The sequence below is a fragment of the Psammomys obesus genome, unplaced genomic scaffold (genome assembly GCF_907164565.1).
Source record: "Psammomys obesus unplaced genomic scaffold, mPsaObe1.curated_primary_1811, whole genome shotgun sequence".
Lineage (NCBI taxonomy): Eukaryota > Metazoa > Chordata > Mammalia > Rodentia > Muridae > Psammomys > Psammomys obesus.
Genome location: NW_026596234.1, coordinates 3,342,583 through 3,367,591, shown reverse-complemented (window position 1 = coordinate 3,367,591; position 25,009 = coordinate 3,342,583). Strand labels below are relative to the sequence as shown.

Below are 25,009 nucleotides of genomic sequence, written 5' to 3'. Positions count from 1 at the left end.
TTAAACCAAGGTAAATCTACCTTGGTGGTCTACTACTGACATCATCCGTAGTGGTCTACTCTAGCATTTTAAAGATCTAATGATTGCTTCATATGGAAAGAAAAACAACCCATTCTTTATTGTCCATCATAACCATCACCTGTATTAAAGCTATGTTTGAAATTGCATTTTAATTATATAAAGGCCTTTCTTTCAATTCTGTTAAATATAATTTTATTCACCTAAAATAATATGAATACATGATAAGTGTTGTGATGGCTTCTGTCATACTCACACAGGCTTATCTACTTTTCCCGCTGTAAATGCATCAGAAAGAGTGTCCTCAACTTCATCTAAACAAAACAAAACCATCGCATGTTTACTTTTTCATACAGTTAGAAGACTGAAGTGAGAGTATATTCCTATAAAAGTGGACAATTGGGGATGATAACATTGGCCCTGTGCCCTTCCTCTCAGACACAAATTTCCTGGAAGCAGAGGTTATGTGGTCTAAAATAGGCTCATCAAATCAATATTTCTTTATATTATGTCAGCACAGTTATTAAGAACTTACTACTTTCAATTAATGAAAGACACTGGGGTTAAAAATACTAGAAAGTGATCAGTTGATCTCTTCTCTCCCACCCACTTGCAGATACACATAAGCATGCAGACACACATGCAACCCAGGCACACACTTAAATGTTTGTATATGTGTACACATACATACTTTTGCAGGTGTATTCACAATGACTGTAATTAATCCACAAAAGCACTTACTGAAATTTTGGTCTGGGGCTTCACTGTTCTCATTTTCTTTGTTTTCTACAGTTTTAGTAGTTTTATTATGCTATCAAAAAGAGAAAACATATATAAACATAAATTAAAGAATTACATAAATTTAATTTCAAACCATTAAGGTCTGAAAATGTAAGTTTGCTTTAGTATGAAAATTAGATGGTATATGTATTTCATAAAAGTTACACATATTTTTAGATCATTGCCTACCTTAAAACTCAAGAACATAACTTTCACAGCAGACAAGGAGGCAGGCAGAAGATTCTACAAGTTTTCTAATCTCATCTCGGAGCCAATACACTTAAGGGTATGGTGATTTCTAGAATCTCCACATACATGTCTCCTGTTGCTGCTGATGTCATACCCTATTCTCTTTTATGAAAGTTAAAAAAGTTGAAGTTTATGAAGTATTAAATAATTTAAAAATTTTGGCTATTTCCCAGGTAATTTTTTCTTGAATCTTTCTTTCTACAGCCATAGATTCATCCTAATGCCAGATTAAAAAAAAATCTGCCATCACTACCAGCAAAGTCTATTACCTAGCTATAGATATTTTATCTGACCTTAACTGTCCTCTCTGGGATACTAGTCATTATACAATACTGAGGACCATGCCACAAAATCAGAAAAATATTGATTTTATTAAACACTTAAGTAGATAAGGTGAACGGCTAATCTGGCTACATTTTGTAATGTATTCAACTCTTATGCCACTTATCTTTCTGCCTATTCAAATTAGCTTTCATTTTGGGGGTTAGGCTTATTAATTCATTAGGTACTTACTGCACCCTATGTGTGTATCTGAAGATGCTTGTACTCTAAGAGTATATCAATCTTATTAATCTTTCTAATCTTGCTAGAGATACTTAAAGACACATTCCACAGTGATCTCACATTTCTGTACTAATCTTTTCACAGCAGACACAGGTTTGTATAGTAAAGAATAATAGAAAGCTCCTTTCTCCTAGCAATGTGTACATTTCAGGCACAGTATAATAGATACTTCAGAGTTTTAATGTAAGTACAGTGTACTGGTCATGTGCCAGAAGGACCTTTTCAAGGATAACTGCTGTTTAGAAAAAACCATCATTTTCTAAATAAATAGAAATAGTATTTGGAAAAGAAGGCAGCTCAGTATTCTAATTATGCAGCGGATTTCTAAAATAACTTGTTAAAATTTATTTTAACATAAAATCTCCTTACTTTGGCTCTAGTATTCCATCTATTTCTTCCATCAGATTGTATAGACTTGAGTGACACTGCATAATCCATTCCACTTTCTGATATTTTAGAAACAGCTTTTTCAGCAGAATTTACTGCTTGCAGTGGTGTCCTACATTTTTGCGGTGTTGCTAAAAGAACAAAGACAGCAGCTATTTTCCCTGTTGTTCAGAGGTACTTTTAGATGAGGAAGTTTGGAGATGGAAGTTCTCAGGACAGTTCCCAGGTTTCTGACTTAAATGAGTAAGTGTACACTACGGCATTTAACAAGAGGAGAAAATAGTCATCAGGAAGAATACATAGAATGATTCAAATCTGAAACTACTAATTTGAGAAGTCTGTCGTGCACAGGGCTGTTACCCAGCAGGCAATTGGATTTTTTAAACTGGAAGGTCATTACTCGTACTAGCAACTAGTACTAGCATGTGCCAGGTACTATATCAGTATTTCACATCATTATCTGTCGAATGAATGATTTTTATGTAATCCTTTAAAAAACACTAAGAAGGTATTTTGGTTCCATGGGTTGGAAAATAAACTGATTCTGAATTTAGTCAGAGAATACTGTGTGTCAAATACAAATCTGGTAGTAAAGAACTAAATCCAAGAAGCCTAATGATCCCAATACTGTTTCTAATCACTATGTTATGATACCACCTGCTTACATTATGATAATTACTAAAACAGAATATTAATATTTTTTAAAATATTTAAGTCAATACCTTTCTTCTAGTTAGAAGATTCTGTAATTCTTATTTTAAAAAATTGTATCTAGAATTTCCCAGAATTAAAGATTCCTCTGTTAAAATACTTGCTGTAAATCTTGTAAACAATATAACACTTACATGTGTTAATTAAGAGTATTGGACTTCGCACAGTGTATCTGTCTGTACTGGAAACAATCATTGATGCTTCAGACATTTTCTTTCTGCTAGGTGTAGTGATCTTAAACCATGAGAAACAGCCACAATAAATATACACTCTGTTTAAGCATTAAATAACCTACAATTTTATTCACAATATTTTGCCTTGACTACATGCAAAAGGTTAAGTAGATAAATACAATATCCCACAAATTCCTCTGTTTGAGGCTAACTTAAATGGTTTCATCTTCATGGCTGGTAATGAGCAAATAGACAAAATGCTGTTTGAAATATTTATAAATCACCATGGTCTTATACAACATAGTGCCTTTATATACTAGCTGAAAATATTTTAAAAATATTTAGCTAACCAATGACTCGTGGTTTCCAGTATTTCATGAAGATGACATGTGTATGTATAGGCATTTAACATTTTCCCTCATTTGTTGTCATTTAAAGTAAAATAATTATAGGAATTTCGAGCCACTGATTCTAATAAAAGGTTTGGTTTACCCCACATCACCCCAAAGTCATTCCTAAAAGTAACAAAACTTTTAAGTAGAACCAGAGATATAAGGGCCATAAGTTTCAAAAAGTACCACATAAATAATGTGACTCAATGTATGAAGAAGAAAGAACCTCAAAACCTATGACATTTTAAGCTGCATTTTATGTTAGAGCCAAAATAAAGATATGATAGAAAAAAGCACAAATGAAAAAAGTAGCTAATATTAGGTATCTCTAATTTGAATTTATAGGTGCACAGCATAATAAATATGACTTGCTAAAATACTTGCTTTTCTTTGCATCTGTAAAAGATGGAAGAAAAACTGAAATGCTCTACTGGTCAAGGAAATACTGTAACAATTCTAGATGCTTTAGCTGTTTTCTTCAGCAGAGAGGTAGTTTAACAGAGTAAATCACTCATATTTACCTCATCCTGACTGCTTTTCCTGTCACTCTGGCTGCTGCTGTTGTCCTGTTTTAGAGAATTTGTAAGTCTCTTTTGGTGGTTAGATTTCTCTTTTAGATAAGCAAGGTCTTCTTTAACTGAAGATGGTTGACTTTCTGGCACTAGAATCTATTGGATTTAGAATGTAGAAAATTCTACTTAAAAAAACTAAAAAAAAAAAGATTTCTCAAAAGCCACTTTTTTTTTTTTTTTTTTTTGCAAAGTTTCTGCTCCTCTTATATTTACACTATCTTTGCTTACTAGGCATTTTCTAAGTTTCACAAAATGATTCAACAAAACAGCAAATTTTGCAAACAAATTCTGCCATTCTCATTTTAAAAATTACTCAAATTGTAATTTTCAGTAATTCTTTACTTCTACAATGAAATTATCATTAACTAAAATACTTTATTACAGAACCATTTCTGTTGAGACCATTTGCTTTCACATAATCACCCTCTAAAATTAGCTTTACCACCATACTGTTATTTAGTTTGAATAAAAATCAAGTAAGTCAGAAACATACCTGTGATCCACTTGCATCAAAAAGTATATGAATAGATGTTTTGGCAACTGAAATACCTTGTTTTCTGGTAAATTCCTAAAATTCAATTAATTCAAAATGATACCATATTCTTTCTATTTAATGCATTTGCTTCCTACCCATTTTCTTCTACAACTGTCATTTATCCCCAAAACATACATAATATGAAATGCATACAGAGTCTAACTTAAGAATACTTCAATTACTTAGTACTATCCACTCTCAAGTTTTTCGTTTTTCTGTCTATATAAGCAAATGAGTATGTGATATCTTTGACATATTTTTGAGACAGGGTCTTGCTATGTAGCCTGGACTTGCCTTAAACTTAGAGATCCACCTGTTCTCTGCCTTCTGAATGAATGCTGATATTAAAGGTGCATACCACTAAGCCAGGCCTGATATAAAGCTTTTACATTATCCAAACTTGTTAAGACAGTAATTCCCCTAAAATGTTCCATAAATTGTCACGTATAGTCTCAGTTAAACAGTACTTGGTTGGTATAGCCTTCCATTAATACTAGTCCCTCCAGAGGTTATTTTAAGCCTCACCTCCATAATCATGCTTTGCACTATAACTCTTAATGAATAGTCTCCAGTTTATGTAATTTTTTTCTCCTAGGCCAACTGTTTACTTCTATCATTTCTATAATTCTCAAAATATTTAATATTTTCAAATTGTTTTATTTCAATCTTTAAAAATACATGGCAGTAACTCATCAAATGACCTAAGTAGCTATGCCAGCCAATTCTGTCACCTGACTTTTTCATTTTATAAAGGCATCTCAAAGGATACAACCTAATGAGCCACTAGGTACTCCACAGTACAGTTTAAAATTACATTATTTGTTGTGTGTTCATGCACATATTCCATAGTCCACATGTAGCAGTCTGAGACAACTTGTGACATCACTTTTGTCCTTCCAACAAAGGTGGATCCTGGGGATCAAACTCTGGTCTTCAGGATTGGTGACAAATTGCCTGTACCCACTGAACCATCTTGCCAGCTCTTCACAGTGTAATTTTAAAGAGCTAAAATTCATGCCATTTTAGGAATTTGATAATAAAAAAAGCAACTAAACTTATAGCCCCAAACTGAGTTTGCAAAACCATGATAATACTATTTGTTGAAGAAGTTTTAAAAGCTTACCTTGTACTTATGTCCACCAAAAACTTTTTTAGTTACACTGGTGATTTCTAAAGATTCATCAAAATATAAAAGTAATTCCTTCCCTTCTTTTTTACTAATTTTCACTATATTTTTCAGAGTTACAGTCAGTAGCTTCTTTGAGTCTCTCACTGTATATAGAAAACAACATTAATGATAATATATTAATCTCCACAATACTAGTTTGTAACTTACACTAGAAATAAGATATACAGCAAACTGAATCAAAACTCAATTAAAAAAAAACTGGGTGTTGCTTACTCAGCTCTGTTACTACCTATAAAAACAAATCAGTCAGCTTATATTTTGGTTTCATTGTCCTCATTTCTGTTATACAATAATGGCCTAGTCATTGCGATTTCTATGCTTTCCAGGTCCTAAAAAAAATTCTTAAAATATTCCATGAACATACCTGAAAAAGCTGCTTTAGTAATAACAAAATAACTTGAATTCATAGTTAGTAATTTCTGGCTATAAACACACACACACACACACACACACACACACACACACACATCAACATATTGAGTTTTATTAACATTTTGATAAAAATTCCAGGGTTTTATAAGGGAGAAGCATGCAGTCCTTATCCTCAAGGAACTTTCAATCCAATAAAAAAAATACTCTATTTCCAGTGTATATGAGGTGCTCATACTCAATACCCCAAAGATATATAGAAAACCACCTAGTAACTAATCAGCTTGCCTGTATTACAGAGTAAATCCTAGCACCACGAGCCACTGTGCTCTTCCCACCTCTGCTGAGGCAACCTCCAAGCCTGTCCCATAGACTATACTTTTGGGCTCAAGGAAAACAGACCACACAAAGTAGGGAATTTTATCTCCACAATGAGGCAAGCAACTGTAAACTGCCCTTAGGGACAAATATTTTTATGAAGAATAGATTTTTAAACTCTTACAAGGCTTGCCCAAACAGAAAATTATTTCCTTTTATACATATGTGATATTTGCCATAGTAATAGCCTATGGTGGTACTAAGAAACAGTCACTAATGAAAGTGTTTGCCATTCTGTTTCTCACTACAATAATACAACTAAGAATTTAACAAATCATGTGAGCCCAATCTTAAATTTTCACATTTCAGAGGTAAAAACTCATGTGGTTGTGGAAGATATTATTTTGTGTTCTGATAAAAAATATCTATACATTAATAATCTTTATGGGACTTTACTAATAATTGTTTCATATTTTTGATCTGCATTTTTTCTGTAGTTTACTGAGTATCTATTAAATGAAGTATTTTCTTCTACTGTAAACCAACAGCATTAGAACTATAACTTTGGATAATTCTTTAAAGATTCATCTATTATGAGTTCTGATCATCTATATAGTTGAACAAAATACATTGATGTATGTTTTACTTTATCAATTATCTTGTTGAGATTTCTGGCATTTGCTCTGATGTCCTGGAGTATATTATAATTTTACTTTTTAAAATTAGACTAAAAATCTTGTTTGGTTTGATGCTTATATATCAATATACTACTAGGTTTTAATAACACATCAAGATGCTATTACTTGATGAATATAGTAACATGCTTTATCTGCAAAATCATTTTAAATGACTTTTAAGCCATAGAGAAAACTAAATATTAGTTTTCACATTACTCCCCACGTCATGGTACTCAAAGGAACAAAGAGAGAGGACAAATACAAAATATGTAACAGGTATAATAAAAGGAGGAAATCTGTAAGTTAGTGGGGAGAAAACAGCCAAGAATGACTTTTAGGGCCTGTAAGATAAACCAGCTGATAATGATGGCTTGCTGCCAAAGGCTGATGACTCTGAAACTCGAAAGCCTCAATACTCACATAGTAGCAAGAACCAACTCCCAAAAGCTGTCCTCTTGTCTTCCATGTGCACCATGGCTCTCACATATGCCCCCAAACAAACCCTGCTACTATTAAACACGCAATAATATTCCCCAAAGAAGAGATTTTCAAGTTTTAAAACAAAGATTAGCTTCTGTACTTAAGAGTTAGCCAAGCAGTTTTCATCATACACCACTTGTCAGGAAATAAAGGAGGCACTCCCTAGCGTAAGAATATGAGAATGGTAGTGTTCTCTGTACATCTGGAGCTCAGCTAAGAAATTAAAAAATATACTTAAATAAATTGCATTCACCAGTGTCAAATGTGGAGAAGTCAATGTAAGGATACATACACAAAGAGTACTTAGAGGAGTTACATTCCTAGTCAGTAAAAACTTTAGAAATGTAGAACAGGATGTAAGAAGAACAGAAATTAATGAGAAAGGAAAGAAAATGTAATATCTATTCCTTCAAGAAGAAGCCATAGGATGGACCTAAGCTGACTTTTGGTGATCTCATTTATATTCTAAGTAAAGAGATACTGGGAAAATAAAGGAATTGATGGAGTAAATATCTGGATACATGAATGACAAACCCAGACACCAGGAGAGACATGCCTGTTTCATGCACAGAAAGGGTTAAAAATAGAAAAAGGTGAAAAGATACTTAGAGATAAATGTGTGAAAAGCTGAAATTTACAGCCATTCTTGGCTGAAAAGTCACATTTTTATGAATTATTATGTAATAGTATAAGAAAAAACTACAATCCTGATGACAGTTATAAAGACTAACATAGCTACCACTGGGAATGCTGAACAGCTAGGGAGATGGTTCTATCAGTGAAGTTCTTCCTGGGGAAGCACAAAGACCTGGTGGCTCAAACATGGAGAATGCTTTGAGGAAAGCGGGAGGAAAAGAAGAAAGAAAGAGAATAACAAAGCTATCATTATTTAAAAACAACATGATTGACTGACTGAATACCCTCAGAAGTCTACACAATGACCAGAATTAAATTACTTGGCAAGAACGCAGAAAAAAAGGAAAGTATTAAAAAAAAACTATTTTAATATACCAGTAGAAAAGTATCTGAAAAGAAGATTATGTTCATCATCACAAATGGCAAAAGTGAGTATTTGGAAATAAATTCATTAAAAGATTTATAAGACATATTGAAAAACATGTTGTTTAAAGAAGTCAAGTACCCAAATAAAGAAGTGTATCTCTATGAACTAAATTTTTATATCATAATGATCTATAGCTGTAACTTCAGGAAGTTTTCTGGAATGATTGATAAAATCTTTAAAAATGTATATGAATATTCCAGAGGCTGTGTTTCTGAAAACTCCCAAAATGTCAGAAAATAAATTATGTTACCCATGAACACAAAATGCCAAGAAGACTGTGGTACTGGCACACAGCATGTAAGTAAGTCAAAGGAATACATTATAGCAGCAGGAGACAAGACCACTCCTACAGAGCCAGGTGGCTTTAACAGAGGAACCACAGAGGAGTAATATTCAATGGTAGAGCATATGACTACGGAAACAAAGAAACTCTGAGAAAATAAAGCCATTTCCACAATCATAGAATCACTATAAATTCACACAATCACCTACAATTTCTGTCAACTCCTCAAATTAATTTGTTTTGTTCACCATATTAACATACAAAGCTAAAGCCAAAGCAGAAAACCTTTGTGATGAAGGATAGAACAAGATTTCTTAGGTCATGCAAAGCAACAACCATACAGAGAAAAACAAAACAAAACAAAACAAAAATCAACTAATCAACTAGACTTCATATATAAGGGCATTTCTTTGCTCCCCACCAAAATAAAAAAATAAGAAAATACAGATTAAGAATATGTTCACAAAAAATCTATCTATCAAAGGATTGGAATTCTAGGATACACAATAACTGCAAAATTAAAAAGACAGGTCAGCAAAAGATGAAGAAAGAAGTGTTCACCCAGCCTGTGTGAGTACTCCGTGCTTTACAGAGGAGAGCACACAGACAACAGAGAACTCATGCATGAAATGTACTCACCACTGCTCATTAAAAAATGCAAATTAAAACCATGGTGAGATATATGTCCACTTAAATGACTAAAATATGCCTTAACTTAATATGGCCTTTTTACCTGTATGTTAGATTTTATACTTTTGTCCAGCAGTGCTATGTAACTCCTGTTACAGGAATGGAAGAATGAGGTGTTTGAATTTAATAAAACAAATGGGACAGAAATGTAAGAACCGAGAAAACACTGATGTGAGACTGGTCAGACCAAATATTGTGGCTTCTAGATGAAGAAAACTGGGGTGGGGTGGGGAATGTGATGAACTTACAGATGCATCTACAGATGTTTTGTTTTTAGTAGTCTATCTTATCTCAGAGAGGCTGCAGTTTCTATTCCCTATGTCAGGAACCAAAAGCAGAATTACAAAAAATGAACTTCAAGTTTAGTACCTTCAATGTTGTACATTTGAACTTTTTCTTCAGGAACAGTGACTGCTTCCCATTGATGATCCTTAAATTTAGAGGAAAAAAAAGAGCTTAATTATAAGGTTATTCCTTACTTATAACTTCTTTCAATATCAACTTTTAGTTAAACTGCAAGTGGCTTTACAGTGGCCTTTCTTCTAGCTCTTGTTCCTTCCATCACTAAATATGCAACTTTCTGTTCCTTTAATATTCCATTTATTCATTCTAAAAATAACAAGCCCTACATACCAGGCATAAATAAGAAAAAAACTACATCCCTGATCTTTTATGAGATAGGAAAACAAAGTAATTTTAAGCAACCTCTCTAAGGAAAACATTGTACACTGTGATACATAATGTGGTGGTGAGGCTATTTTATACTTCCTGACCAGAGAACCCATTTATAAACATATAGCATTTTTACCACAACCTAAATGGGAAAGAGCTGTCCTAGTTGCATTTCTTTTTTAATAAATTTATTAATTACAATTTATTCATTTTTGTATCCCAGCTGTAGCCCTCTCCCTCATCCCCTCCCAATCCCATCCTCTTCTCTTGCCATGCCCCTCCCCGAGTCCGCTGATAGGAGAGATCCTCCTCCCCTTCCATCTGACCCTAGCCTATCAGGTCTCATCAGAACTGGATGCACTGTCTTCCCTAGTTGCATTTCTGTTGCTGTGACAAAATATCCCAACAATAAACAACTTAGGGGAGGAAGGGTTCATTTGACCTAAAATTCTAGGTTACAGTTCAGGACCATGGGGCAGTCAAGGCAAGAACCTGAAGCATTACATCCATGGTCAAGATTAGGCAGAGAATCAACACATGCATCCTTTCTTGCTCTGTACTCATTTACCACAACCTGCAACCCACACCCACCACTGCAGAATGGTGCCATACATCAATTAATAAGGCACTGGCCCACATCCCCAGACATCCACAGGCCAACATAATCTAGACAATTCCTCAGCAAAACTCTTTTCAGGTGATTCTAACCTGTGTTAAGTTGCCAGTTAAAACTATCCCAAAAACTAGGTTTCAAAGATCTGCAAGAAGGGTTCCAATGGCCAAAACCCTGTTTTAGATTTGAAATGTGGCAGCTCGAACATCAAGAATGCTTTGATATCTCAGAGGAATATCCAGGTGCCAAGGCCAAGAGACAAAGAGAGGGTTTAAGCTGCCACTATGTAAAGAGTGGTTTCTAGGGAGAGCACAGAGTATAGGAAGAACATATTACTATAGAGATAGGAAGGACAAAGAATTCAAAATATAATTCTGGGACGATCTTTGAGCATCCTGTTCAGTTAAATTTAAAACACAATTTAAATATGGATTTATTTATTACCTATTATGTATACTACAGTATGATTGGTTATTTTCTGGTCTAGATATGGTACACCAAACTGTACCAAGAAAGAGATTACAGCATTCTAATAGTTTCTGAAAATAAGCATTCTACAAAGGTACTCTATAATAAAAAGTATGTGAAAACTCTAAGATGTATTGACTAACATTCACTAATAAAAATTCTATGGGGGAAAGAAGTAGGATTGTAAAAAAAAAAAACAAAAACAAAAACAACAAAAAAACCCACCTAGATTAAAACTAGATTAAAAAGAGTCTCCTTATAATACCAGCAGCCACAACCAGATTAGTAAGTGCTGATCAGCTTTATCATAATTTGGTAGTGACTACACAATTTGAGCAGATATATGCCACTGTAACTAAATATGAACTGATAGCTAGAATACAATAAATTCAATCTCTTTCCTCAGGTAACAAATAGGACAACAGAAATATTCTACCTTGTAAGGTCTACACATGGCTATGATACAATATAAAACTAAAATTCACTTCTACATGCTATTGTAAGTAGCAATTCCTTCACTTCTTCCCAGATTTCAAGCCTGAGTAACATGATTTGCTGTCACCTACCAGTCTTAGTTCTCATGGAGTGCTTGAGTCACCAAGGGCCTCTTGCCTGCTTAGCACTGTACCACTGAGCAGCCTCCATGCTGTCTTTTCTAATGTTGATTCATTTTGTTCATATGACCAAAAAATTAAATTTTACTACTATTTATTTCTGAAAGATTTATGCAAAATTTAGTATTAAAATTTAGCACTCATTTTGTTATAAAAAATCAAGTAAGTTTCATTTTAATTATCTTGGTAGCTTATACAATCTTAAAATTAAAAGGTAAAAGTTGAAATAAAAAATGGCTAAGAAAAGTACAAACATGCATTCTGAAAGTATATTAAAGAACATTCTTCACATTTGTAACAAATAGATAAGAGCTTACCTCATCGTCTCCAGCAATATAGAATGACAGAGTCTGGCTCCCAAGATTAAAATCGATCCAGAATTCCTCAAGTTTTTCATCTGATGGTATCTGCAGCTAATATAATATTTAAAACTAATATTATATTTACTATAACATTTAAAATATAATTCATGCTTATGCTTATAAAACACAGAAAAATATCAGGTTATAGTCATGACTGAAATATTACTTGAGTTTTTTTTTATTCTAGAATCCAACACTTATATGAAGTAGAACATTCCCTGAATACTTTCTAGAGATAAAGTATAGTAGATGAAGACAGCAGCAATGTGCTAACATTTAGATAATTTAGAACAAGGAAATGTTACTTAAGTGCTTTACATAGAAATTAAATCGAGAAATCAAAAACCATTTTAAGTATTAATAGAGACTAAGAATATTTTAAATATACTTATGAATATTAGTAATGCTTTTAACGGGAGAAGAGAATGGAAAAAAAACTACAGCCTTGTGGTTTTCCATTCTTGCTAAGAAGGGCTGGTTCATATTTTTCCTGGTGTCACTGTAATTTACAGGACTAGCTGTACCATCAGCTAAGTCTAGTGCTTTTACTGTTTTAAATCATTCTCTATTCTACAATCTATTTAATTTTTACATAAAATTATCTAATAACTCAAATTTGTATAAATTTAAAACTTACCTCATATTTATCAAGAAATGCTGATAAGCAAGGAAATGTAAAGACTCTAAAACATAAAACAATTTAAGAAAAAAATATATCAGCCTTCCCAGAATTAACTTGTTCAGTCATAAAAAAACAATGTCTAGAATGAATGGGAAATTAGATATTTGTTATAACATTTTAAAAATAAAATAATCTCTTTAATTCCATTTTTGAGATAGGAGGTCTTACTGTTGCCCACACTGTCCTCAAATATGATACTCCTGCTGTAACCTCACAAGTAGCTGAGATAATAGGTGAAAACCACCAGACTTTCCAGGTTAAGCCATTACCATTTTAAACAAAAATTTACTGGAAATTTGTTTAGGTAAAGAAATTACTCTTTCACTAAATGAATTATACCAATTAAAATATCATTCCAAATATGAACAAGTGTTCCTAATTAGAATTACATATTAACACAATGCAAGTTCCCACAGGACTTGGGTGTGTAAAAAGTACATAGGCGTAATCTTTGATAGTAAGTTATTAAATTTTTAGAGCATTTTCGTGGCAACATACTATTTTAAGTACTTTAGTATGTTCTGTCTATCTGTATAGCAAACATAAGTAATACGTAGTATTAGTTGATGCCTGCCTGAAGGGTAACGCTTAAGCAGGAGTGGAGGGGGAGGTGTGGGTGCTTGGTGCTATTCGTGGGCACAATGCACATGTGCTGGTGCCCTGAATATCTCAGTGCTCAAATATACAACAAGGACATTTGCTCAAACATGTTCATAGCAGCTTTATTCATAATAGCCAGAATCTGAAAACAACCCAGATGTCCCTCAACCAAAGAATGGATACAGAAATTATGGTACATTTACACAATGGAATACTACTCAGCAATAAAAAACAAGGAAATCGTGAAATTTGCAGGAAAATGGTGGGAATTAGAAAAGATCATCCCGAGTGAGTTATCCCAGAAGCAGTAAGACATACATCATATAAACTCACTTATATGGATATTCACTTATAAGTACATATAATATAGGATAATCATACTAAAATCTGTACCCCTAAAGAAGCTAAGCAAGGAGGAGGACTCTGGGGAAGATGATCAATCCTCTTGCAGAAAGGCAAAGGTGATGGACATCAGAAGAAGGAGAAAACAGGCAACAGGACAGGAGGGCCGCTGAAAGACTTTACCCAGCAAGGTATTGAAGGAGATGCCTTTGTGCAGAGTGCAGGGAATATTAGGAAAGAAGGAGATAAAAAGACCCGGAGGGGATACAAGCTCCACAAGGAGAGCAACAGATCAAAAAATTCTGGGCACAGGGGTCTTTTCTGAGACTGATACTCCAAACAAGGACCGTGCATGGAGATAACCTAGAACCCTTACACAGATGTAGCCCATGACAGCTCAGTGTCCAAGTGGGTTTCCTAGAAATAGAAACAGGAACTGTCTCTGATAAGAACTCAGTGGCTGGCTCTTTGATTAACTCCCCATGATTGGGGAGCAGCCTTATCAGGCCACAGAGGAAAACAATGCAGCCAGTCCTCATGAGACCTGATAAGCTAAGGTCAGATGGAGGGGGAGGAGAACTTTGCCTATCAGTGGACTTGGGGAGGGGCATGAGAGGAGATGAGGGAGGGAGAGTGGGATTTAGAGTGCATGAGGGAGGGGGCTACAGTGGGGATACAAAGTGAATAAATTATAAAAATAAAAAAAATATTGTGATAAAAAAATAAAACATGGTAATAAATTGGAAAAATAAAAAAAATGAGTATTATTAGTATTCCTATCATGAATCTAAAGAAACAAAGATAGTAAGGTTAAATAACTTAGAGAATAGAACAGATGGGAACCTAGGATTCAAATGCAGGCAACATGACTCACTGCAGTTAGGCCTAACTCTATCTTTCACTCAGTAAATAAAGGAAACACAATTAATTCAGAACACTTGTAGGGGCCAGGTATACTGTTGCTCTGGGCTGGAGAGATGGCTCAACTATTAAGAGAACTTGCTGTTCTTTCAGCGCACCTGAGTTTAATTCCCAGCACCCAAGCATATGGCTTCTCACAACCTTCTGTAAATTCCAGTGCCAACACTCTTTTCTGTCTGTTTCAGAACTACATGCACACACAGACATACATGCAGGTAAAAATACCCACACACATAAATCCTACTTCTGTTTCTTATACTGTTGGAGAATTTATTTATTATATACTTTCACTCCAGTGTGTAGATGTATGGCCAGACTTTTTTTTATCATTCCTTAAACACCAAATAATATACACACAATTCTGAAACAGAGTAAAACAAATTAGGACACTCAATTATTAATATAAGCTAAATAAGACACATTTTCCTCCTAAGCATAAAGTCAAATAAAGCTATCAGAGGAGTCTCTCAGGTTTACAATGCACTAGTTTACTGTATGTTATATAAATACTATCTTGAACACATCTACATACTTCACAGTTCAGCAACAACTATAAACACTCATCACTGGGCTCAGCTCTTCCTTACCCACAAATGGCTTCCTCTGCATCAGGCTTACCTCCTCTTATCACCAAGCATGCCATTTACCAGATTGAGAAATATCCTGCAATCCTAGTTTAAAAAATGAAAGTTTTAAAAATCAAAATTATACAAAAATCTTTACTAAATTTGTTATTTTTATACAACTTACCGTTTCAAATTCACAGTCTTTAATTTCTTTAAATGCATTAGCAATAAAATCCATTGAAAACCACTGGCATGCAAGTTCTTGTCTCCGTTTTTCTGTGGTCATTCTACATAAAGCTTCCACAATGCCTACCTGTAATTCATAATCTTAAAAAAAATTATTAGTGTAAAGGACAAAACTCTAAAAATTAAGCTTATAAAACTCCATTTTGTAAGGCACAAGAACAAGAAAAATGAGAAAATGTTTATTTAACTTATTAATTTCTTAAAAGTCAAAGAAACCCATGAGTCAAGACTTTATCACTTCATTATAGTTGTAAATTAAAAAACAATTTATAAAGATATAAAATTTTGTTATGTTTACAGTTATCCCAGAGTATGTATGAAAGATATAATTTATTCTATATGTCACTAAATAAAAATTTACTCATAGGAATCTAAAAAAATTAAGTTCTTTGTAGTAATATATTGTTTAAAAATTATCTATCAACTGCAAAAATATTAGACATTATAATTTCAATAAGTCACATTTAAAAATATTTTAGCATAAGTATTCCCAATATATTGGAGCATTGTTACCATTCATAACTATCACACTTGTATTTGTCTAATTTTTTGACAAATTATTTGTTCCAAGATATGTCTTTATTTTTATTAATTCTTCTTTTAGTTTATATAAACAGATTATAATACTTTTGGTGTAGTCTAGTAACATTTGAAGGGTAATAAGATTGTCAAAAATATAAAACATTCATAAATTTGAAGTGATTTCAAATCTTGGAAAGACATACTTACCTCCTACATCTAAAATCCTTTCTCCCATATTACTCCTGTGAATTAAAATAAAAAAATTACACAGTAAACTAAGATCACCTAGATAGAAATCCCATCATGTTTTGAGAAAAATACAACTGGATAGTACAACTGACTTTTGGAGGAAATATAAACACTATACTATATCAAAATTTATAAGCTTTTCAGACTCCATTATTTAATTAAAACTTGTGGTTGCCAAATTTCTTACAATTCTTATACTGAACAATTTATCAGAACAAGTTATTAAAAATTATTACATGAGAGTTAACATTTCTTGATTAGAAAGTATCTTGTTGGCATCTTGAGGTATTCTGTCAAGCATCAAATTCACTTTTTTTAAAGCCTGAAAGAGAAGAAAAGTAACTTTGATTTCCAAGAATCACTTACAGAAATATGTACATGAACATAAAAGCCTAGGTTTTCTCTCAATCATGCTAGGTAGGGAATGTAAGTCAGGTGAAGGCAAGAACATCCAGCCTAAGATGCACTGTGGGTGCAGCATGACTCCCTTGCTGAAGCTTTCACACAACTATTCTAAGACCTAAGGGAGTAAGTAATTTTTTTGTTTTAATGGTTATGCATATGAATGTACACAAACAAAACTACATGCTATTTTGATATTTACATACTAGAGAACTCCTAGTACCTAGGTGTATAGATTCTCACATTAGTGATATACATATATAAATCCATTCAAGTGTGGATTTTTATACTTATTTATGAAATACATTGTTAGGCAATGAATGATTCAGACAATAGAAATATACAACATGAAATTAATTTAAGAAACTTAGTCTAAGGTAAGTTTTTTTATTTTATCATTTACTTTTTCATTTTTAGGTTTTAAAAGACAGTTACCTCCTGTTGAATGCAAATATTCACTCTTGTATCAATAACCAGGGTACAAATGTGAGGTATGAAAGTTTCCAACACTTGTTTTTTACCTGAATAAAATAATAAAAATAATAAATTTTTGACAGATTTGACAAATTTGACAGTCACTTGCTATCTGAAGTGTTTATGAAAACTAGACTTGTTAACTTTTATCATACTTCAAACATTATTTTTAAAAGAAATCAACATATCTGACTCTCATGAATCTCTAAGTGACTTGAAGGTTTTAATTTTTACTTAAATCCTCACCTTTTAGCTGCTTGCTGATGATACCTGCTAGGAAACCCACCCCCCACCCCCGCCCCAAAGGAGTGTTACTGGTTATTATAAACCACACTCCAGAACAGGCTCCAAGCCCAGAGCAGGTGGCAAAACCAAAAATGGACCCCATGTTCTGTTTTGTCTTGGTGGGAGGGCTTTTAGCTTTGTACTATTATTTTGATTTTGATTTTATTCTTAAGGGAGGAAGGGAAGAAGGAAGAAGGAAGGGAGGGAGAGAGAGAAAGAGAAAAGATGCATGAAGTTGAGTGGATAGGGAGATGGGATAGATCTAGGAGGAGCTGACTGAGGGGAAAACATGATCAAGATATGTCTGAAAAAAAATTAAACCCTCAAATTTCAAAAACTGGTTATCAATATATATTTTTTCTTCTTTTTTATTTTAATTTTTATTAATTACACTTTACTCACTTTGTAGCCCCCCATAAACCTCTCCCTCCTCTCCTTCTAACCCCACCTTCCCTCCCCCTTCTGCATGCATCATCAACCTTGTTACCAACTTTTGTTAAGAGTTGAGAATGCTGGTTAGTGAAACTTCCAATTATAAGACAGTCTCATGAATATATACTGCGATGAAATTGTCTCTTGTGCCCAAGGACCATTCAGGGAGATAACCTAGAACCCCTGCACAGATGTAGCCCATGACAGTTTAGTGTCCAAGTGGGTTCCATAGGAATGGGAAGAGGGACTGTCTGTGACAGTGGCCTGCTCTTTGATCACCTCCTCCTGAGGGGGGAGCAGCCTTACCAGGCCACAGAGGAAGACAATGCAGTCACTCCTGATAAGACCTGATAGACTAGGATCAGAAGGAAGGAGAGGAAGACCTCCCCTATCAGGGGACTTGGGGAGGGAGAAGGGGAGGGAGGATAGGATTGGAAGGGGAGGAGGGAAGGGGGATACAAAGTGAATAAATTGTAATTAATAAAAAAAGAGCACTGACTGCTCTTCCAGGGGTCCCAAGTTCAATTCCCAGTACCCACAGGGAAGCTCACACCTGTCTGTAGTTCAAGTTCCAGGGGATCAGACACCTTCACAAAGACATACATGTGGCTAAAACACCAATGCACATGAAATAAAAATAAATAAATATTTTAAGAATACCAGATAGATACTCAAAAAATGAGGCAGGGTTATAGATACAGGTATAGAAACATCTAAGATACAGAGTTTGGTGAGCATATATAGAAAAGGAGATGATGGAAAAGAAAGATGGGGTGACATTTGTGTAAAATAAAGACACTTCAGGGGAACATATGTTGAAAGAAAGGAAAGGATGAACAGGACATTTCTGGAAGGATGTATAAAATGATGCTAATATGAGCATAAATTGGGAGTAGGAGGTGGGCAGTTAAGAATAGATTGTATTTTCTTTAAGCCTCAAATCCTTCTATGCAGTTGATATTTTTAGACAACGTGCTTGCATTACAATTAAAAACCTGATTATTAAAAAAAAAAAAAAAAGACCAGTTTGTCTGGAGTGCTTTCAAACAGCAAACATTGCTTAAAAGCAGGCTGTTACATATTAAATGTATTTGCTGTGGAGGAGACATTCTTTAGATCTTTTAAATTGTAGGTATAGGGATAATAATAAAAATTCTGTTCTGTTTTTATTTTCTACTTGTAATTACACGACCCTGGACATGTAATGAAAAGTCAAACACATACTCTGTTGGATACATATACCACTTGGATAATTATTAGTCTGTCTTTGTTCTGTGAAACTTGTATAAAAAAGCACCTAGTTGAGAGCAAGTCAGAGCCACAGAAGTGGCCTGATTGCTACATAGCCAGAGCTGCTAAATTCCACTGACTGTAGCCTGACTCCTTCCCTCCCCTAGCTGACTCCTTATCTCTTCTCCAGGCCACTCTGTCAACAAAGACCCTATAACTCTCCAGTACTGGGGAGCCCTAACCCTCTCCCTCAGGAAGGCCCCTATCACATGAACAGCACCATCTATCCAGCACCACACCCTGGAGTGCAGACCCATAAATGACTTATTCCTGGTAATTATAAAGGGGCTAACTTTCTTTTTTTCAAGATGAATTAACACTGTATAGGCACATGTATTTAAATCATATCAGAGAAAGCAGGCCCAAGAAAATCAGGCAGCCAGACTAAGGAAAGAGATAAAACTACCTCACCTGCCTTCCCTAAAGTAGGAGAAACTTAGCACTGCTAAAGCAATGGCCCCACAACCGAACTGTCATATGACGCCTGGTGTATGGGTCAAGTACCAACAAGGCAAAGAACTCTCAGTTATCCTTAGGGCTTTAGCTCAGCACCCCACTGCTGAGGTGGCCTGTATGACAGCTGTCTGACAATCTACTCACTCATCTAATCTGGACCTGAGACCCACTGCTTCCCCTCTGTCTTGGTCTTGGTCTTGTCTCTGCAGTTGGCTGTATCTCTGCTCTCAATCCTGACTCCCAAGGCTGGAACTTTCCTGATAAGAGTTTAGGTTCTCTTGTCAACACAGATCCCTATTACATTTCTATTAGCTAAGTTCTAAAACTTGAGTTATGCTGCATTCATTCTGTAAAAACACACATGCATAGATAAATATATATCTATTGTGTTTCAGGTAATATGAGGTAGCAGCAAGAGGATCAAGAATTCAAGGTCTCTCAGTTATGAGAGATCCTGTCTCAAATAAGAAAAAACAAAGCATATTTCCATTCCTACACAAATATGCAGAGGATATTATGTTTTTTTCCAAGCTCTAATTTGAGGTCCAACAATACTTTTGGAGATTGATTTTAATAAAAAGGAAACTGCTACAATCAATGTACATTTTGTTGTATGGTCCGCATTACCTTCACTGGGAAGTAATTACTCAACGACAATCTAAAGAACAGACATTCTAACAGCAAAAATTTTAGAAAATATCAAAATTCAATTAAACCTCTAAATTCTGGACATTTTATGTAAAATGTTCTTTAACTAATAGCTTTTCCTGAAGATAAGGCCAAATACTAGCCTTTCCTGTAAATCATACATAAAATTTCATTATGAACATGTTAATTTTTAAAATAAAGAAACTTTGACCCTCAGTAAAATACAAGAATATTATTTTTGCTGTATTAAAAAATACATAATATAAAAATGCATTCTTAATTGTTTCCATAAATCATTTTTGAAATTTATTTTCTTACATATGTAAGAAAAACACACCTCATGTGTGTTTTGTTTTGTTTTGTTTTGTTTTTTCTCTTAGCCTACAAAGTCTAAAACTTTACCATCTGGGTCCTTTACAGAAGAACTTTGATTCTTTCATGAGATCACGAGTTCCTAGGACAATATCATGGGTATTACAAAATTATACTAAAAGTTCCCAGAAACTTGTTTTCATAGAAGTAAGAAATTTTACCTTCATCATTGATGTCATATATGACCTAAAAAAGTAAATATATAATTTATAATTTATTATTATAAATAACCACAAAAGCTATTAAAGTAACAAATTTCAACTTATAGAATAACTTTTACTTCTTAATAAACTATTTAATACTAGCCAGCTTAAGTTCTTTATACAGTCTAGACAGATTAATCCATCCAAGTCACTAGCTAGTCTATTAATGATTGTTAGAACCAAAGCAAATGGTTATCTAATAAAAACATGTTCTATAACAGTCAATGTCATTTTACCATCAAAAGATCAAATAAGTCTTCTATCATATTCATAACAGCTTCATCTTTTGATTGTCCTTGACTCAGAATAATCTCCTTGGAATTTTCAAACCAGGAAGCCATGTAAAAAATGAATATATAAATTCATTATCTTGAATTCCATTTTAACAATTTTTATGTACATATATTTGTTTTGTCGATAAACCTATGAATAAAATGACATTAAAAATTAAAAAAACTCTGGTACTGAACCAAAGCAATTTATATTTTATAATGTCTTATATTTTTTAACTTATTCTATTCCTCACTGTTTAAAATAGGAATGAAGATAATATTAATTTTACTTCAAAGACCTTCACACTTCCCTTTTAAAATATCTACTAGAGATACACTTGTTATAATCTTCTAAAATTATCATGACAATTTATATTATTTGGATATTTCTGGAATTAGTTTACCTTAATTTGATTCATGTATGAGTACATAGTGTCTCCTGATACATCAATTTGCTGGTTGTATGTGAGTGAGTAAAAATATAAAAATCAGTCTCATATATTTTAGTGTGGGCATCAGACAGTAAACAACCTTAATGACCTAGTCAACAGAAAATGATTCAAGTAAAAGCCCACTGGCATCTTGTGATCCTAAATCCACATAGTTGTCAAGGAACTTATGCAGTTCCTTTATCTTTCTAGTGTATTCCCACATCATAAAAGCATTTACTTTACTCTCACAAGTTCTACATAAAGTTCCTAAGTTTACATTTAGCAACTGAACTCTTGCCTTTCTTAATAGAAACTGTACCTTCATCAGATTTCCCTCCTCTGAATATATACTTATCTTTTGAACTAATCCTTGTTTCATCATGGTTAGAAGTCCAGCTTGTCCCAGTATAAAAATATTCTTGCTACATCTTCCAACAGATATCAAGATGTTTGAAACAGTTTGGATATCCTTTTTATTAAGTTCCTAAAATGAAATGTATATATTCACACTGCTACAGATTATAAGTAGAATGGAATAGACATTGTTGCAGGAGCATCATCAATGATAGCCCTCATAAGTCCTAAAAGGAGCCATTCTTGTCATGTTATAATTGAAAGAATGAGCAGAACTGTTTAATAAAGAGAAGTTGTCCCAAATCACTCAGATAACAGCAAACTGCAAATTGTCATCTGCATAAAATCAAGGAACTCTATAGAAATATTTTCCTTTCCACTTTAAAGAGTTAAACTCAAGACTGACTTTGTTTTGGAGACACGCCTGGAACTTGTGGCATTCCTCCTGCCTCAGCATCCTATGTGCTGGCTTTATGTGAGCTACCATAAGTAGATCACAAATTCTTATACAACCAATGATTCATCATTAATCTTGGATACCTGGATATTATACCTAATTTATAGTTAGCTTTTCTTTTTTCATTATATTATTATTTATTACAATTTATTCACTTTGTACCCTGGCTGTAGCCCCCTTCCTCATCTCCTCCCTGACTCACTCTCCCTTGTCTTCCCCCCCCCCCCCCCATGTCCCTCTCCTAGTCCACTAATAGAGAAGGTCCTCCTCTCCTACTATCTGACTCTAGCCTATCAGGTCTTATCAGGACTGTCTGCATCCTCTTTCTCTGTGGCCTAATAAGACCACTTCACCAAGGGGAGGTGATCAAAGAGCAGGCAACCAAGTTTATGCCAGTGACTGGTCCTGCTCTCCTTATCAGGGAACCCCCATGAAGACTGAGCTGCCAATGGACTAATATGAGCAGTGGCTTTAGGTCCTCTCCATGCATGGTCCTTGGTTGATTCATCAGTCTCTGCAGGTCCCCCTGGCCTAGTTAGTTTTTCTTAAGTATAAATTTTAGAAGTGTTTTGTGTTTGCTTTATTTTTGAAATCACCAAGCACTGTACACCACCATAAATATGCTGATCGGTCTTTAAAAAATAAAGTTGTTTATAGGTAATCTTTCCACTCATGTTAATAATGGTAGCCTTTGGAACACAGATTTTATAAATTTTACTTTAGAAACAAGAGTTCAATGTGTTGAGATGCTTCAAGTAATTAGCAAATGGTGAAATAAAATATTTAAATAATTGTAAGCAAGCTTGCCCAAGGCCTTCTCTGTTCATATGTTTTGGATGGCATACTTGTTCCTAGAAAGCAAAATCATATGTAATAATTTTAAGAGCCATTAAACAAAAACGAGTATTTACCCTGCATATTAAGTCATCCAACTTGTGGAGGAATTGTTTGCTGCATTTAATTTTCACATCTTCACAAATATCAATTTGTAAAAGTGTTATCAAAGGTTTGAAGTCATTTTTCCTCAAAGCATCATCAATACACTTTTCCAGCTGCTGGAGAGATACAGTTAACAGCACAGATATTCCATCAAAATTAGTCACTTTTTGCATCTAAGTAACCAAAGAGTGGTTTCTGAATGAAAATAATCAAACCAGACAATAAAAAACTTACTTAAAAAAACATCACTATTCAGAGTAACTGAATTAGAAACTTTCTTTAGTAATAATTTCAGATAGAAGATATTTTATTAAAGTTTCTAATTTATACTTACATTTTTATCAAACCAAATAAAATCACAAACTTGATGTAAAATAAAGCCAACATGATAGTAACCATATTTAATAAGATGAACAAAATCCTAAAATATCTGAGTACAAACTTCATATTTAAAAATAAAATTGCAAAAATAAAACTGCATAAGGATACATTTGCCTTTTAAAAATTATATTTACTAATTCAACTTAAGTATTACCATAGTATGACTTTTATCAAACCTGCTATCCCCATTATTAAGTCAAAATCATTACAGTACGATATAAATAAGCTTTAGATTGCAATTTGATTACTGGACAGACTTAGTGGTAAATTGAATATAAGTAAGTATAAGGATCAGACAAGTTAAAACTTTGATCTGAATATCCAGGTATGATACATTAATCACTGCATGACTATTTCAAGAAGGAAAACATGTATGAATAATCAATATTTTCATATCTAATTTCTTAACATAGTTTAAAAATATTTTAATCAAGGAAACCATATTTAAATTTTTATTGAGTATTTCATAAGACTTTAAGTTTGTCGTTAAAGATAGAGCAACAGATATATGTAAGTACACAAGTTATTTTAATGATTAAAATGCCTGCTTGTGGTGTAGGGACTACATACTTGGAGGTCTGGTTTCACTGGCATTTTGACTTCATTTAAGAACAGCAGGAGGAGACAGACACCTATGAGAAAAAACACTTTATATAATCTCATCTGTTCCATGTATTTACAGTTTAGAAAATCTTAAAAATGATATTCATTGTTCTTATACCAAATAGAATAGTTTCTTAATCCTTTCTATATATTTGTCATATACTTTAGTTAAATTATTATCTTGTTTTGTTTTGTTCCTAAGACATACTTTTAAAATAATTTTGAAGAACTGAGGGATCAAGAAGAAAATTAATATAGAAGTGGAAAAGATAAAGAACAAAGCATTCAGGAAAATCTTGAAACTAAAGTGGCTAATAAAAGGAAAAGATATTACCTCCATAACAGAATTTCTAATTAAAACATAACCAAGTACAATATTTAGTAGGCTGGCAAAAACTAAAAAGCCTGACGAAATGGTGGGTATCAATAATTACACTTTGAAAGACATAGAGATAAGGCAAAAAATTTATCTGTTCCATTTCTAGTTATACATTTTCAGAAACAAGTAAGTACAAAAAGAGTGCTTAATGTTTATTGCAATGCTGTTTCTAACAGCAAAACAAAAAAAAAAAAAAGAAAAGAAAAAAAGAACAAAAGAAAAACAAAACCAACTGCCTTTGTTGGCATGGTAGGGAGAAAGTAGATAAACAAACGCAATGTGCACAGGATACAACTGGGTACTTAAACACGTAATTTAATCAGT

At 33.5% G+C, this 25,009-nt stretch overlaps 1 protein-coding gene across 1 annotated transcript in view; it reads right to left on the bottom strand.

The window, feature by feature from the left end:
• The window catches only part of Sycp2 (synaptonemal complex protein 2), a 48,743-nt gene extending 24,446 nt beyond the window's left edge, over positions 1–24,297 (bottom strand). Inside the window, exons 1-20 of the mRNA XM_055595916.1 lie at positions 24,274–24,297; positions 23,295–23,438; positions 21,928–22,056; positions 21,106–21,210; positions 20,828–20,852; positions 17,145–17,230; positions 16,544–16,629; positions 16,266–16,300; positions 15,475–15,617; positions 15,343–15,395; positions 12,817–12,862; positions 12,135–12,230; positions 9,820–9,880; positions 5,505–5,653; positions 4,340–4,414; positions 3,796–3,942; positions 2,844–2,943; positions 1,981–2,129; positions 760–829; positions 275–332 (exon numbers count right to left, since the gene is read on the bottom strand). Coding sequence (XP_055451891.1) covers positions 275–332; positions 760–829; positions 1,981–2,129; positions 2,844–2,943; positions 3,796–3,942; positions 4,340–4,414; positions 5,505–5,653; positions 9,820–9,880; positions 12,135–12,230; positions 12,817–12,862; positions 15,343–15,395; positions 15,475–15,617; positions 16,266–16,300; positions 16,544–16,629; positions 17,145–17,230; positions 20,828–20,852; positions 21,106–21,210; positions 21,928–22,056; positions 23,295–23,438; positions 24,274–24,297 — 1,781 coding nt within the window. The remainder of the gene's footprint in view (positions 1–274; positions 333–759; positions 830–1,980; positions 2,130–2,843; positions 2,944–3,795; positions 3,943–4,339; positions 4,415–5,504; positions 5,654–9,819; positions 9,881–12,134; positions 12,231–12,816; positions 12,863–15,342; positions 15,396–15,474; positions 15,618–16,265; positions 16,301–16,543; positions 16,630–17,144; positions 17,231–20,827; positions 20,853–21,105; positions 21,211–21,927; positions 22,057–23,294; positions 23,439–24,273) is intronic.
• Between the last annotated feature and the right edge of the window lie 712 nt (positions 24,298–25,009).